At 39.8% G+C, this 17,224-nt stretch overlaps 1 protein-coding gene across 3 annotated transcripts in view; it reads left to right on the top strand.

Moving 5' to 3' along the window:
• The window catches only part of nek8 (NIMA-related kinase 8), a 73,067-nt gene extending 56,320 nt beyond the window's left edge, over positions 1 to 16,747 (top strand). For all 3 annotated transcript variants that reach the window (XM_072589777.1, XM_072589779.1, XM_072589778.1), the window contains exons 14-15: positions 13,126 to 13,284; positions 13,578 to 16,747. In XM_072589777.1, coding sequence (XP_072445878.1) covers positions 13,126 to 13,284; positions 13,578 to 13,606 — 188 coding nt within the window. In that variant the 3' untranslated portion in view covers positions 13,607 to 16,747. The remainder of the gene's footprint in view (positions 1 to 13,125; positions 13,285 to 13,577) is intronic.
• Positions 16,748 to 17,224: the final 477 nt, after the last annotated feature.

The following is a 17,224-nucleotide window of genomic DNA, read 5'->3' as shown; positions in this document are numbered from 1 at the left end:
CCTTCTCTCTGATAAATTAGAAAAATTCTTTAATTTTAATAAAGCTACACCTAGATTACCAATCTGAAATTAATAATGAGCTTTTGGCCCCATGAATTAATGGTCCTCCCACTATCCATAATGAAGTTGCATTCTGAAGTAACTCTTTGTTTATAAATGTACAGCTTTTCTTTGAGTCAGTCATTCAGGGGCTCAATACCCCTGACATTCATCCTTTTATATAAGCCATATCTCCCTGTTTGGATCAGTCAGGGAACTCATAATCTATGACGCCCAGCTGGTTGACCTCATTATAATCACTTCATCCCTCCCCCTCTGAAACAACTGACACAAGGAGGTCTGATTCCTTCGAGAGCCTCCTGGGATGTCTTAACACTGGGTCAGGTTTCTCCAACTTGGAATCCAACATGGGAGATGTATAACACAGGAGCTTACCTCCTGCACCTGGAACGTTTCACTTGACTTTCACTCCCTTCTTCTGGATGCAGAATCTTCAAGGTGGCCACTTTCATCATGTCCATGTCTGATTCAGAGGATTTGACAAATGTTTGATGGAGAGAGTGAATTAACAGGTCCCTGAAGTATTTCTGAAGGTTCTGACTGCTCCCAAACAGTCAGTGAACTTGCAGAATTCAAATGGTCCGCATGCTTATTCGGGGCATTGCACCTACCCGGAGTTTCAAAGTCACTTGTCCTGATTTCATGTAAATCATGTTTCTTAACCCATGCAAGGTCATTTCTATGATTCTTCCACCAAACTTTGAACCATGCATCAAATTGTCTCGCTTGATGGAGTTTTTGGTTTGGACCAGAGTTCCTGATGCTGTTTCAAACCCCCCCACCTCCCCCCACAAGCGCGCACACAATGGTGACAGGGTGGATGCCAGGTTGTGTATGCACTTTTCATGGTAATTTACCAGACCCAGAAATGACCTAAGTTCTTTGACAGACAGGGGAGCCAGGGCACATTTGATTACCTTCAGTATTCCTTCCAATGGGTGCAATATGGTCTTGTTGATCCTGTAGCCCCCATAAGTCAATTGGGGAGGCCTGGAGCTCACATTTCCCTTCTTAGTTTTCCCTGTTATCAGGATGTCACCGAGGTAAATGGTGACTTGAGGTAGGCTGATGATATGCTGAATGATATGCTGACTTGTGTATTGGTACAAGCCCTTATAGGTATTAATTGTAGTATACTTCACAGAATCCTGGTCTAAGTGCAATTGCAAATAAGCATGATTCATGTCAAGCTTTGCAAAGGACAATCTCTGAGGTAAAAACAATAACTGCAGATGCTGGAAAGCAAATACTGGATTAGTGGTGCTGGAAGAGCACAGCAGTTCAGGCAGCATCCAACGAGCAGCGAAATCGACGTTTCGGGCAAAAGCCCTTCATCAGGACAACCTCTGCCTGCTTTGCGTACAAATCCTCTATCTGCAGGATTGGGTATTTATCAAGCTGTGATAAATGATTTACTGTTTGTTTAAAATTCCCACAAACGCAGACTGACCCATCAGGCTTCAAAATTGGTACAACTGGTGTCCTCTTCCATGTTTTCAACTGGTTTGATGATTCCTTCTCTTTCCAGTCTTCTGAGTTCTGCTTCTACTTTTGCCAGTAAGGCATGGGCATTGAAGGGTTGTGGAATTGCTTCCTGGTTAACATGCAAAGCCGCTTTGGCTCCTCTGATAGTCCCAAGACTTATTGATATGTGTTGTTATTTCTGGTTTGTTACCCGTGCTACGTGCAAGCAAGGCAAGGAACTGGGAGAGAGAGGAGTTGAACACATGGCTACAGGGAAGGTGCAGGAGGGAAGGTTTTGGATTCCTGGATAATTGGGGTTCTTTCTGGGATAGGTGGGACTTCTACAAACAGGATGGTCTTCACCTGGACCAGAGGGGTACCAATATCCTGGGGGGAAAGCTTGATAATGTTCTTCGGGTGGGTTTAAACTAATTCAGCAGAGGGATGGGAACCTAAATTGTAGTTAGAGTATAGAGGAGGTTGAGAGGAGGAGGTCCGAGATAAGGCTATAGGGTCGCAAGAGGGCACTGGCAAGCAGAAAGTTGGTTTGAAGTGTGTCTATTTCAATGCCAGGAGCATCCGGGAATAAGATGGGTGAACTTGCAGCATGTGTCGGTGCCTGGGATTTCGATGTTGTGGCCATTTCAGAGACATGGGTAAAGCAGGGACAGGAACAGTTGTTGCAGGTTCCAGGATTTAGATGTTTCAATAAGAACAGTGAAGATGGTAAAAGAGGTGGGAGTGTGATTTTGTTAGTCAAGGAAAGTATTACAACTGCAGAAAGGACATTTGAGGACTCGTCAACTGAGGAAGTATGGGCTGAGATTAGAAACCGGAAAGGAGAGATCACCCTGTTGGGAGTTTTCTATAAGCCTCCGAATAGTTCCAGAGATGTAGAGGAAAGGATAGCAAAGATGATTCTTGATAGGAATGCTATAGTTCAAGTACTTTAGATGGGTCAGTTTTTGTCTATTGTGTCCAGTGTGTCCAGGAGGGTTTTCTGATACAGTATGTAGACAGGCCAACAAGGGCTGAGGCCACATTAGATTTAGTACTGGGTAGTGAACCCGGCCAGGATTTAGATTTGGAGGTTGGTGAGCACTTTGGTGATAGTGACCATAATTCGGCTATGTTTACTTTTGCGATGGAAGGGGATAGGTATACACTTCTGGGGGAAAGGCAATTGCAATGCGATTAGACAAGATTTAAGATGAAGATGAAGAGGATGAGGAAGGAAACTACAGGGAATGGGCACAATAGAAATGTGGAGTTTAGGACAGAGATGTGAAGGCTTAATTAGGGCGATAGAGAGTTACAACGTAGCCAGGAAAGACCTAAAGAGAGAGCTAAGCTGAACGAGATGGGGACATAAGAAGTTATTGGCACTTAGGATCAGGGAAAATCCTAAAGCTTTCTATAGGTATATAAGGGATAAAAGAATAACTGAGGTAAGGTTAGGGCCAATCAAGGACTGTAGTGGGAACTTGTGCGTGAAGTCAGAGGAGATAGGGAAAGTACTAAATGAATATTTTTTGTCAGTATTCACACTGAAAAAAGACAATGTTGATGAGGAGAATACTGAGAAACAGGCAACTAGACTAGATGGGATTGAGGTTCAGAAGGAGGAGGTGTTAGAAATTCTGGAAATTGTGAAAATAGAAATATCCCCTGGGCCGGATGGGATTTATCCTCAGATTCTCTGGGAAGCCAGGGAGAAGATTGCCGAGCCTTTGGCTTTGATCTTTGTGTTGTCATTGTCTACAGGAATAGTACCAGAAGACTGGAGGATAGCAAATGTTGTTCCCTTGTTCAAGAAGGGGAGTAGAGGCAACCCTGGTAATTACAGATCAGTGAGTCTTACTTTGGTTGTGGGTAAAGTGTTGGAAAAGTTATAAGAGATATGATTTATAATCATCTCGATAGGAATAAGTTGATTTGGGATAATCAACATATTGTGAAGGGTAGATCTTGCCTCCCAAACTTTATTGAGTTCTTTGAGAAGGTGACGAAACAGGTGGATGAGAGAAATGTTGGGGTTCACCTATCAGTGGTGTACCCCAAGGATCTGTTTTGGGTCCACTGCTGTTCGTCATTTTTAGAAACTACCTGGATGAGGACGTAGAAGGACGGGTTATAAATTTGCAGATGACACTAAGGTCGGTACAGTTGTGGACAGTGCCGAGGATGTTGTAGGTTACAGAGGGACATAGATCAGCTGCAGAGCTGGACTGAGAGGTAGCAAATAAAGTTTAATGCAGAAAAGTGTGAAGTGATTCACTTTGAAAGGAGTAACAGGAATGCAGAGTCTTGGGTGATTGGGAAGATTCTTGGTAGTGTTAATGAGCAGGGAGATCTCGGTGTCCATGTACATGGACCCCTCAAAGTTGACACTTAGGTTGATTATTGGAAGGATGTGAAAGCTTTGGAAAGGGCTCCGAGGAGATTTACTAGGATGTTCCCTCGTATGGAGCGAAAGCCTTACGAGGAAAGGTTGAGGGACTTGAGGTTGTTTTCGTTAGAGACATGAAGGTTGAGAGGTGACTTAATTGAGACATATAAGATAATCAGAGGGTTAGATTGGGTGGAGAGCCTTTTTCCTCGGATGGTGATGGATAGCACGAGGGGGCATAGCTTCAAATTGAGGGATGATAGATATAGGGCAGACGTCAGAGGTAATTTCTTTATTCAGAGAGTAGTAGGGGTGTGGAACGCATGGCCAGCAACAGGAGTAGTCTCGCCAACTTTACAGGCATTTAAATGATCATTGCCTCGGCCTATGGATGAGAATGGAATAGTGTGGAATAGACAGACTTCGGTTTGGTTTTACAGGTCGGCGCAACATTGAGGGCTGAACAGCATATACTGTGCTGTAATGTTCTATGTTCTATATTTGACTTCCAGGTATTTAATTGGGACTTCACTCGGGCAGCCAGTTTCTAATTGAAAAATGTTGAGCCAATCCAGGTGAATTTCTTGCAACCAATTTTGCCCCATTGAGCTCAGGCCTGAGCCTTCTACTACAATCTCTGGTAGCCAAACCAGTCCTGGTATGGGTTCTCAGCCAAGCTAAAAGCTTGTGTAAATTTAAGGATTAGAATCCAGAGTGAACATTACCAAAAAATGGTTCTGCAATCATTGATATGATGGCACTGATTTTGATTCCATTTGAACCAGATTGCGATTTCACCAGAATTGATCTTGATTGGTTCTGCTTTGGATTTTGCTAAGCAATTTAATTATTCCAAATCAGGTGCAGGTGCAAATTCCTGGACACCCTACTGGCCTACAACTTAAGTTCCTCCATTTAAGTCTAGTCGAGCTCTGTTGCTATTGCGAATCCGCATATCAACAACAATTACGGTGTCTTACTGCGAGGGATACTGAGAAAATTGTACTGTTTGGCCGAGACTTTGCTTTGCTTTGTTTTGGGGTTTTGCTGTGGGCTGACCTTGAGTTACTCCTATCAGAATATTTCCTGAGTGAGGCTATGCAGTTGCTTGCATCCAAGCTCAGGCGGACTGGCGAGGATGTCCATTTCCATTAGAATACCTTGCAATTCATGTGCTCTGCTTGCTGCATCTTCCAATAATAAAGCCAGTTGGAGTGCTTGTTTGAAGTCCAGTTGAGCTTCTGCCAGTAGGTATTTTTTGCACAGTCACATCAATAATCCCTTAACTAGATGGGGGGGGTCTCTAAGCATCTAGTTAAGGTTTAAAACAAATTCACAGGCTTCTGCCAGCTATAACCTAGTCGAAAACCCGGTTCTCAAATTGCCGAGTAAAAGCAATATCCTGTCACAAGGAGGTTTGGAGTTTCCTTGATTATTCAATCAATTCTTGAAAGGCTTTCATTTAGGTTGCCTCAGGAAGAGTTAGGCTACTAATAACAGAAAATGCTGCAGCTCCACAGGCAGTCAGGAGAATTGCCTTGTTGTTTTTCATTTGCTGCAATGCCATTTGACTGGAAGAAATAATGCATTCTTTTCACATATTGAGCCTCATCTTCAATGGCAGGGTCAAATGAGTCAAGCTTCCCAAACAGAGGCATGATGTCAGAAAATGCTTGCCCCCAACTTCAAAGTGACTGCTATGAATGGGTATCTTCAGGATCAAGCTTTATTCTCATTGCCACTGAAATAACTCTTCAGAGGCCAGCATTCCATCACCAATCAACCTTTATTTACAAATACAGAATCTTCCACAATAGCACTGCTTGTCCTTGAGTCAGGCATTCAGAGGCTCAGTGCAGAGGAACCTCGATTTTCCGAATATCAATTATCTGAATTTCGGATTATCCAAAGGGGATCTCAACATGCCGATAGAAACATTACGTCAAAGAGCTGTAACAACCCTGATTGCAACTTTTGTTTACAGGTACAATGATTTAAAATGAACTCGGCTTACTGAAATGCTGCCGAGAACAGCCCTGGACAGTCCAGGCACCATCTCCAAAGGACTGACTCCCCTGGCGTTTGGTATACTTTCCTTTATTGGTCAGAGTATTGAGTACAGGAGTTGGGAGGTCATGTTGTGGCTGTACAGGACACTGGTTAGACTACTGTTGGAATACTGTGTGCACTTCTGGTCTTCTTCCTATCGGAAAGATGTTGTGAAACTTAAAAGGGTTCAGAAAAGATTTATAAGGATGTTGCCAGGGTTGGAGGATTTGAGCTATAGGGAGAGGCTGGGGCTGTTTTCCCTGGAGCGTTGGAGGCTGAGGGCTGACCTTATAGAGGTTTACAAAATTATGAGGGGCATGGATAGGGTAAATAGGCAAAGTCTTTTCCCTGGGGTGGGGGAGTCCAGAACTAGAGGGCATAGGTTTAGAGTGAGAGGGGCAAGATATAAAAGAGACCGAAGGGAAAACTTTTTCATGCAGAGGATGGTACGTGTATGGAATTAGCAGCCAGAGGAAGTGGTGGAGGCTGGAACAATTGCAATATTTAAAAAGCATTTGGATGGGTATATGAATAGGAAGGGTTTGGAGGGATATGGGCCGGGTGCTGGCAGGTGGGACTAGATTGGGTTGGGATATCTGGTTGGCATGGACGGGTTGGATGGAAAAGGTCTGGTTCCATGCTGTACATCTCTATGACTCTATGTATTCCTAATATCTATCATTTTATGTCAGCCAGGTTTTCCTGATTGGATTAAATTAACAGCCCCAATCAGGGAACCCATATTCTGAGGTCCAGCTGGCTGATATTCATTACAATTGCTACAGATTCTCGTTTGAAATCCGTTGTTAAGACATAATTGATATGTTGGTTGAGGTTTTCTTATCATTTTTGTGATGTTGCAATCTGGGCTGTGGTGAATAAGATCGATAAATAGTTCTTTCCTGGTTACTGCTCATGGGAAATCCCAGAAACAAAGGAGAGAAGTGGAGCGTGCATGTTTGGAAAAAAACAATTCTGTCTCAAATCCAAGAAGCCAATATAAATTGCTAATAGTATCCAACAGCAATCAATGCTGTTCTTAGTGAGTGAAAACCCTTCAGTGAGCAGGGAGGAGTGATGATTATAAGAGAAATGAAAAATCTAGACCTTGGTGTCCTGGATCAGAATTGAAGTCCTGACATTTGGATGTAATGGGTTGCTGCAAAGCCAAATACAAGTCACTGACTTTCAAACAGAACAGCTAAGCAGAATAAATTGAAGTGGAGAAAAGACCTCAAGATATTTCCATTCTGCAAAGTTTGCAATGTTCCTATGTCAATATACATTTCTAATGCTATCCAACAGCAATCAGTGCTACTCGCGGTGAGTGAAAACATTTAGATTTGGACTTGATTTTGGAAGTAATGATCAAAATGAATCAGTGCCAGGAAGAATGTACTTGAAGCTGAGTATGAAATAGAAGCTGATTGAAGCTTGGAACAAGTTGTCTTTCCCTGTCAATTCTATTTTTTGAGGATTTTCTTTTAAAAAAATTATGATACCGAAACATGCCATTTTGTCAAATGCACTATAGTTGCATTTATCCTTGATTTGAGCAGTTATCTTAGTAACACACATTCCCTCTTTAATCTCTTGTCATTTAATCCCCTTTCCTCCAACTGCCTACCTGGTGAATTGTTAAATGTACCTCTGCAGTCACTTAACTCTTATAGTGTATCTCACAGCCTCTCAGTTCTTGTATTAAAAAGAAATTCCTCTTCCTCTCTGTTCTAAATTTCTTGTATTTATTCTTATCTTTTTATCCTTGCTTGGATAGTTTCTATCGACTCTTCCTTATGCTTTCATAATTTTAGTCATCTCTATCAAATTACCTTAGACTCTTAGTTAATTCAGTAATAGTAGCATCACCCTTTCAAGATATCAATTATATTATTTAATAGTATCCTCGTGAATCTATGCTCTATTCCTTTAATATCTTTTTCGTAATATGAAGCTGTAAGTACTCCTTATAGTACTCTAGCTGTGGTCTTACTGTGATTTAATATGGATTTATCATTGTCTAATTCTTGTTCTGTAATTCTCTTGTCATAAAATCCAGTATTCCTTCACCTTTTCAATGGCCAATCGAGCTGAAATGTTTTCAGCACCCATGATTTTATACTTCCAAATCTTGTGACTCTTCTGCATCAATCAGTTTTTCCATCCCTTCCCGCCCCATTCAAAGTACAATTATTTGTTCTTCACATAGCATGTACCACCTTAAGTTTATTAACATTGCGTTCTATTTGTGTTTTATAATATTCTTATAATATTCACTTGCTTCCTTTTGTTGTCAATTATTGCAAAGTCTTCTGTTAACACTTGGCCTCCAAATTTCCACCTAGCCTTGTATCCAGATAATTGATTTGTAGACTTTTTAATCAATCTGGCCCTGACCAATGGTGAGATGTCACTACCTGCTTCTAGCCATTCCAAGAAGCTGCCTTTACTCCTACACCTTCTTTCCGTCATTTTGCTGTTTGCTACCTGCTTGCTGATTCCATACTCCTTAGTGTTCCATTAAAATAAAAATGTGGTGACATTTGTCACAGACAGAATTTATGTGTTCCCTTTGCAGCACTGATCTGTATGTTTTATATGCAAGAGAATCGATGACAAAGAGTTGGGATAAAGGGGTTATTTTTTTGATAGTAACATGTAACTAGTAGAGTGCCACAGGGATCAGTGTTGTGCTAATTAATATACATTTGCAATGTATATTAATTACTTGGATGACAGAAGTGAATGTACTACTGTTAAATTTGCAGATGACACAAAAATAAATGGGAACACAGGTAATAAGGATGATACCAGGAGTCTACAGAAGGATTTAGATAGGTTATGCAGATAGACTAAAACTTGTAAGTGGAATATAATGTCGGAAAATGTGAGGTTATGCACTTTGGCAGGAAGAATAGAAGAGCTGAATATTATTTAAATGGGGAAAAGTTGCAGAAAGCTGTAGCACAGAGGAATTTTGGAAGGTCCTAATGAATGAATCACAGAAAGCTAGCATCCAAGTTTAGCAGATCATAGGGAAAGCAAATTGAATGCTGCCCTTTATTTCAAAGGGAATGATATATAAAATTGGGAGGTCTTGCTAAAGCTATACAAGGCACTGGTCAGCCCAAGCTGGAATACTATGAGCAGTTTTGCTCCCCTTATCTGAGGAAAGATACACTGGCATTGGAGACAGTCCATAGAAGGTTCAGTAGGTTGATCCGTGGTATGGAAGGATTTTCTTATGAGGAGAGGTAGCTCCTTTCACATCATATCATTGAATCCCTACATGTGAAAGTAGGTCATTCAGCCCACTGAGTCCACACCGACCCTCCGAAGGGCATGCCGACTAGATCCACTCTATCCCTGTAACCCTAGATTGCCCATGGCTAATCCACCTAGCCTGCACATCCCTGAACACTATGAGCAATTTAGCACGGCCAATCCATCTAACCTGCCCAACTTTGGACTGTGGGAGGAAACCAAGGAAACCTAGACAGAGATGGGGAGGATGTGCAAACTCCATACAGGCAGTGACCCAAGGCTACAATTGAACGTGGGTCCCTGGCACTGTGGACAGCAGTACTAGCCATTGTGCCACCCCTTGAGTAGGTTCAACTTGTATTTAATTGAGTTTAGGACAATGAGTGGAGATATTATCAAAATATATACGATTCTTCGAGGGCTTAACATAATAGATGCAGAAAAGTTGTTCTCCCTTTTGGGGAGTGTAGGACCAATGGGCTTAATCTCTGAGTAAGAAGTGGCCTATTTAAGACAGATGAAGAGGATTTTTTTTCTATGAGAGTAGTAAATCTGTAGAACTCTTTATCAGAGGGCTGTTGAGGGTGGTCATTGAATATATTCAAGGCTGAGAGAGAAAGATTTTTAATCAGTAAGGGAATCAAGAGATAGGAAGAGATAGGAAAGTGAATTTGAGGATTATCAAATCAATCATGATCATTCAATGGAGGAGGGAATTTTGTGATGTCTTCCTAACCACTGAATTGTGATTTGGTGGCTTTCTGGTGAACACTTCCTGCTGCTGAAAGGTTCACAATATTCTTATTTGAAAATTCTGATATGGATAAAATTATTTATAGCTTTAAATTTGATTTCTATTTCTACAATGCATGGATTAAAAAGGAAAATACTTCTGTACATGAATTCTGAGAGGGGTAGCGGGCATCTGGAAAATAATTTATTGTATTGTAAAGTATTTAAATAAGGTTTTAAAACATAAATCTTGAAGAAAATAATTCAGTGCTTTAGGGAAAAAAAAATTGTAGAAAGACAATAAACGAACTGTTGCTGAGCAACAAGGTATCCTATATGCCAGACATACGGAGGCAGAAACCAGTTCTTTTAGGAAGACTAAACCATCCAAAAGTATGTGTTTTTTTTCTTTCAGATAGAAGCATGTTGCACAGGGAAGTCTGTAAGAGCAGCAGTACAGTTTAACAGTCTCTTGAGCAATAAGGGCAAGAGAGAAACAGTTGTGGATTCTTTAATGTCAGAAAGTGAGAGCTCCAGAGACAGAAGACTGTTGAAGAGAAATAAGGAATCTAATAGGTGAGCTGTGTTGGCAGTTTAAGGGTCTCATGAAGAGGCATTAAATAAAGAAAATGGCTTTGAGTGAATATGGACATTTGTCAGAATGAAACTAAGTCCTGCAGTGCCCACTGAAAAGGAAGCTAGAAAATGGAAGCAGGGTGACCCTTCCTGAACGTTGAGTATCTATAAAGTTCTTGTGGGGTTTGAAAGGGTTGAACATTTCTGATACTTGTAATAAGACCATCTCAAATAGTTCGCATTGAGGTATAAAATCAAATTTTCTTTCTTTTTATATACAATGGCCGGCACGGTGGCTCAGTGGTTAGCCCTGCTGCCTCACAGCACCAGGGTCCCAGGTTCAATCCCAGCCTCTGTGTGGAGTTTGCACATTCTTCCCATGTCTGCATGGGTTTCCTCTGGGTACTCCGGTTTCCTCCCACAGTCCAAAGATGTGCAGATCAGGTGAATTGGCCATGCTAAATAGCCCATAGTGTTAGGTGCATTAGTCAGAGGGAAATGGGACTGGGTGAGTTACTCTTCAGAGAGTTGATGTGGACTGGTTGGGTCGAAGGGCCTGTTTCCACAATGTAGGGAATCTAATCTAATCAATAAATTTTGTTCTTTTGTTAAAAGTAGACCAGCAGCCTCTTTTGGATATATTCAGTGATTTACCACAATAGTAATCAAATTGCAAAAGTAATATTTGTGACCTTTAAAGCCAGATTTCACTCTCGAATCTGACCTGTCCAATATTACCACCATCTGTGATTATAACACTGCAAACATCTTCCAGGTGATTTTGAAAGCAAGCCATAGCTTCCACGTTGTGTAGCCTTCTACACACAGCCCTTTTCCAAATAAAGAGTGGTATGTATATTGATTCCAACATTCCATGTTGTCCTGAAACTTCTTGAGAATTTGAAACAGTCAATGGCTTTGTTTTCGAATGATTCGTTCCATTTGATATGCTTTCGGATTGGTTCAGGAAATGGAATTAATTTGTGCCAGTCTGGAATGTACCTCTTGTTCTATCTGAGACTGAGAAATGGTTTCAATCCACAAAAGACATCAGGTGACTCTTGTATTTCAGCCTTTTGTGTACAGTTCCACAGGTATTCACTACATAATTGCGTCTTGCTCGGGTGACCATACTTTTGTGATCATAAAGAGTGCAAGTCAACAAGCATGGTGATCTTTAGATATCATGGTTGATCTTGAATTTGTCCACATCTGATATCCACATAATTGCAATTTTTAGCCGAAGTCAGTGCTTGAAAATAAGCTAGAATTTCATGCTAAAACTATCTCAATAGTGTTATAAAATGGAAGTTGACCCCCTCTGAGAAGTAAAACTGAATCAGCCAAAGGGCTCCACCTCACCATATAATCTGTTAAAATGAATGTGAAAAGGGATGTAATCCGTTTTTTTCAGCAGCTTCTAGTGTTTAAATAAAATTAATCCCTAATGCTCGCTTTACAATCCATAAGTAACAATTTATTTATCTAACGCTAACAGTGAACAAATTAGCTAACTATTAGCTGACTGAACAATTCCCTTCTAGCTACTAACTATTCCCGAATAACGCAAGATTCTCATGGTGTGTGGTTTCAATAAACACAAATTCCACTTATATAACAAAACAATAGAATTTAGTCTTTCAAAATTACAGCCAGGTTACGTGTCTTTCAGAACTCTGTGTCTTCTCTGCTGAGCCTTCTGTCAGGAACGTTTTCTCTGTAGGTTCTTCTGTTATGAATTTAGATAGTGTGCTGCGGTACCGTGGTAAATAGATGGTGCTTTCTCAAAGACCTGAGAACTGTTATCTCTTAGCAGATGGTAGTTAGCTCTGCCAATTTTTCAACTACCTCCTTTTATACCCTTGATGACCTATCAATATTTTTGCAATCGGATTGGTCCTATGTTATCAAACCATCAGATTTAAATTTAACAGCTTTTTGCTATCTAAGTGTCTGGTTTAAATTGATTAGTTAAGTTCAAAATTTGTCTTGGTAAAAACTGCTGCTTGGTCAGCTAACTGCATGGCCTTTTGACACAAATGTTTAAATTTGAGTGCTGTCTTTGTATCTGCAAAAACCCCCAAGCTGCTCCAAAACATCCCATTTAAATTTGTAATTGCAGGGGAGGGAGCACCATCTTTTAATGGGACCATGCAATGCTTTCCTAATTTTACAAAGACCAGCTTCACAACAATAGGCCTGGGTCACAGAAGTCAATTGTTTTAATCAAGTGGTTCTACAGTTAAGATTAACTAAAGAAATAAAGATTCGTGCACTTTGTGTCTTTCACTGTGTCTCACACCTGCACACACACACCATGGGTGCTGGGGGAAAAATAAGCACTACCGCAGTTAGGCGGTAGTGTGGGGGGTAAAAACAAGAAGATTAACTAAAGATCAAACTTGAGATCTTCCAGGTCTATGTGGCATTGTATCACAGTAGATTATAGTCTTCCAACGTTTAATACAGATCGGTTAATAAGATTCACATATTTGATCTTGAACACCAATAAGAATGCTTGCATTTTAGTTTAATATTTGCATCCCAATTTAGTTTGACAAGGTGCTAAAAACATTTTTTTACCTCAACAGAAGGAGAAATTTATACCTGGGGAAAAGGTGCCAGAGGAAGACTGGGAAGGAAGGAAGAAGACACTGGAATACCTAAACAAGTACACCTGGATGAAAGTAATCCCTATTTTGTTACCTCCGTTGCATGTTGTCATGGAAACACGTTGCTGGCAGTAAAACGTAAGGCATCGCCCTTGTATAATTTTTAATTGTTTTAAATATTTGCTGTACAGTTCTCAATTAAGTGTGTTGTCTTTAAACATTTTATTAGTGATTGACAAGTAAGATTAATACATAATCATATATTTTCAGAGCAGCACAATTAATTTGAAAGTAAAGTAAAACAAATATTTGGTGACATGCTATTTTAGCAAAGAAATATAGTTTATAATAAATAGTGATAAATTGTCTTTTTTTTTAAATAGTAAGAAAAAGAGTTTAAATATCACTTCCTCTGGTATTTTGCATTTTAGCTTTGGGTGATGAAGTCATTCCAAGATGACCTGAAGTAATCAGCTGTAGCTGTTCTGTTTTCTTTGGATCAGAAAGTGGCTGAACATAAGACAACGCAGAAGAAAAGTCGACTAATGCAAAACCTGTAGGCTGCTTTGGCGCTTCTGTGTAAATACCACAGTATTACTGGTATTGTTGACATTTAGGAGTAGACATTGAGTAGCCAAATATTTATATTCACATTTTGTTCTGATGGCAAAAATCCTTACTATAAGAATGTAATTTTCTAATGCTATACTGTATTTTGCTAAATGGGTCTTAATGAGAGATAGTTTAGACCACAAAATATTTTAGTTGTCGTATACTGCGCTTTACTATTCATACGTTAAGATATTACCAGCATTAAGATACTTGTCTGCAAATTGGGTCTCCTATTAATCCCTTTGTGTTCTGGTTCACTGCTAATATGAGAGTTAAGTGCAACCAGATTTGTGATTCGTTAGTAGTGCCAGGTATTCAGTCCAGTAGTGAGCATGATGACATGTAAAATAGGACCTTGGGAAGTAGCTGCAAATTAAATCTTGCGCAGACATTTGTAATTTTCTACTTTATTATGACATTTTCTGGGACTTCTTCCAAGCTTCTTCTTTGCTATTAATTTGGGTAGAAAATCCAATAGCTTTCACAACTGCTACTGAAAGCCACTAATTGTTCAAATGGCTCACGTTAGCCTTCATAGTTTGCATTTTGACAGGTCCTGTGTGATGGTTTGCTTTCACCCACCAACAGTATTAAAGACAAATACTCCAACAGAATTTAATTGGATTTAAATAAAGTTGATTCAGTTCGTTTTCTGGATATATTGAAATGAGACACCAATGGCTTTGTGGAGAGAGAGTTTTGAGTCCAACATGACTTTTCTTCAGAATTGAAAGGGGCTGCAAAATCATGTATTTTTATGCTGTTGACAAAAGGGAAGAAAGAATGAGTGGAGCAGATGATGAGAATGTCAGAGTAAAAGACAAGAGGTGGTAAAAGACAATTAAGAGATGTGACATGGACATAAATGATAAGTGTGGAAAAGATAAAAAGAATGTCTGCTGACACCATCAAAACAGTCAGAATGCATGTGCAAAACTTGCATGTGCAGTACCCCTGACACTATTGCTAGGGACATCATTCCACCCTGTTAGTTCATATTTATTATGCTTATTTGGATGCTGGCATGTTTTTAACTGAATATGCTTCACAAAGTGTGCATTTGCAATGTGAACCTTTTTGAAGGTGTCAGAAGACACAGCCAAGGAGAAAATGGGACTGCTCTGCTGAGAGCAAAGCTACAAAGACAAGACACAGACGTACCGGGGACAATGTCTGGTGGTATTGGCAGAGGTTCTAATCAGAATAGAGGATGGAGATTATCCTCTCAAGTTGTTGAACTCAATATTGAGTCTGAGGTTGTAAAGTGTCTTTGCAGAAACTGAGGTGTTGTTCTTCCAGCTTGCGTTGAGCTTTGTTGGAACACTGTAGCAGAACAATGATGGAAATGTTAAAATGGAATCAAGGTAGTTTATTGAAATGGCAAGCAGCTCGAGGTCAGGCTTGTTCTTTCTGATTTCCTAACCCCATGGGAATGAAACTCACATTCAGTACAAAACCTAAAGTCCATCTTACTGGAATGGCCATTCTTCTTAAATGAACGCAGACTGTAAGCATTAGCTGGCTATTTGACGATGGAGTTGTAAATTATCATTCAAATGCATGGACCTTCCAAAGATTATGAAGCCATGTGTATTTATTACATTGGCCAGGTCATTATAAACTTGAAAAGAAATTAAGGTTGACAACTGAGTAATTGCATGGAATGAAGCCTATGGTTTACATTGGTCTGAAGAGTTCTTTACCTGTCCATTTCCTCTCCCAATGAGGCCTCCTTCTCCCAAAACCATCCTTTTCTCCCAATGGGGGTCTGTTCACTTGATCCAGCTGCCTCCTTCACCACCACCATCTGCTGCCAGAACAACTGCTTGAGCTCCCCTGCACAGCACCATCCCTCTCTATCATCACCTGCTGCTTTGCCAAGCCTGATCACATCCAGTCTGCTGTTGTACTTTGCAGCAGGACTGACTTGTTTCTGATCACAAATCAGAATTTTTTCTCCCCTTTCTGAGCATTGAGCGCCATGTTTGTTCCCATTAAGAGGAAAAAAAGCCCTCCATAATGTGACATTTTCTGGTGTATATGATGTAATGGTATCTTAATTGAACCACTGTGAAATGTTGGCCTTTTAATGATTGTCACATGAATTTTACTTGTGAGTATTCAGTTGCTATCCGTAGAAACCAATGCAGAATGCGCAATTTTATTTTCTTGGTGCCTTATCAATGAATGGAGTCTATTTCATTTATTTATTCTGTACGTACAATAAGATTATTAATAATCTCAAGTTTGCACTGTGGAGGCTTCAGCTAGGTTTCCACATTAGAAATCTTGGATGCTCATGCATTGTATCATAGTAGTTTATTGTAATTCACTCCCTGTTGTATTTTCCGCAAATGTGCTGTAATGTAGCAGAACATCAATCTATTTGTAGTCCATTTTAGTTAGACAGGAAATTACATCTAGAATAATGGATATCTGTGAGTGAGTTAGAAGACTATAACACAATCAAGACATGCGATAAACATCTCTGAACAGTATCTGAATACTTAACTTTGGATTACTGTTTTGTAATTCAGTCCCTGGTGTCTGTACTTATGCATAAAATACATATTGAGGATGGAGTTCAAGCTTTAAATGTTTCATTATGCTGGGTCTCTGTAATCAGTTTCTTTCACATTCTGTAAGCTTGGATTCCATAATACCAGTGTGCTAGTCTTCCATGAGGCTAGTTGATTTAACTGTGTAAATGCTGCACAGTGCATCGATGCTGGGGTGTGAATTAAAATAGATATATTTGTATTTTTGGACAATAACCTTTTGTAGCTATGATATGGATTTTGTAAGAAGGCAAAAAATCTAGTAAATTACAAGACAATATGAGGCACATTAACCAAGAAATTGGGCCTGCTTCTCAGGTACTGCATAGCTTTTTAAGGCCTCGAAGTAGAGAGCAAACATTTCTTCTGACTTGAAATGCAACATCACTTGTCATACTCTACAGTGACTGATCAATAAAAGTATAATACTATATTTTTGTGATTTATCTAATCTGAATCATAAACTGCATATATAATTGTGTGCAATATATAATGCTAATGAAGTGCATTCCTTTGAATTTCCAACATTTTATTCTTCGTAATTTTCAAATGCTCTACGTTTCCTTTTTTTTTGTAGAAATGGATCTGGATGTTGATGCATTTGGAAACCATTCTCTTTATTCGAAAAATTTCATCGTAAAACTACTAGAAAATCCATAGAGACACACCTTCTATCTGCCCAAGATGGGGCACACAACTATTCTCCTTATGAAGGGTGTTCTGACAAAACTAAATCCAGCCAGTTTAGTCACGGGTTGGCAACAGTCAAGACTTGAGTAATCCCTGGAGAAAGTGGTGCTGATGTTTCATAGACTAAAATCTTGTCTAGAATATTGAAGTCCAGATAGGTTATAAACTGAAAATAATTTGCAAAACTGCAGTCTATTGCATAGAAATGCAGGATAATT

Source organism: Chiloscyllium punctatum, chromosome 19, assembly GCF_047496795.1.
Source record: "Chiloscyllium punctatum isolate Juve2018m chromosome 19, sChiPun1.3, whole genome shotgun sequence".
In the NCBI taxonomy this organism is placed as follows: domain Eukaryota; kingdom Metazoa; phylum Chordata; class Chondrichthyes; order Orectolobiformes; family Hemiscylliidae; genus Chiloscyllium; species Chiloscyllium punctatum.
The sequence above is the reverse complement of the archived record's forward strand: the minus strand, read 5'-3'. Positions and strand labels throughout refer to the sequence as shown.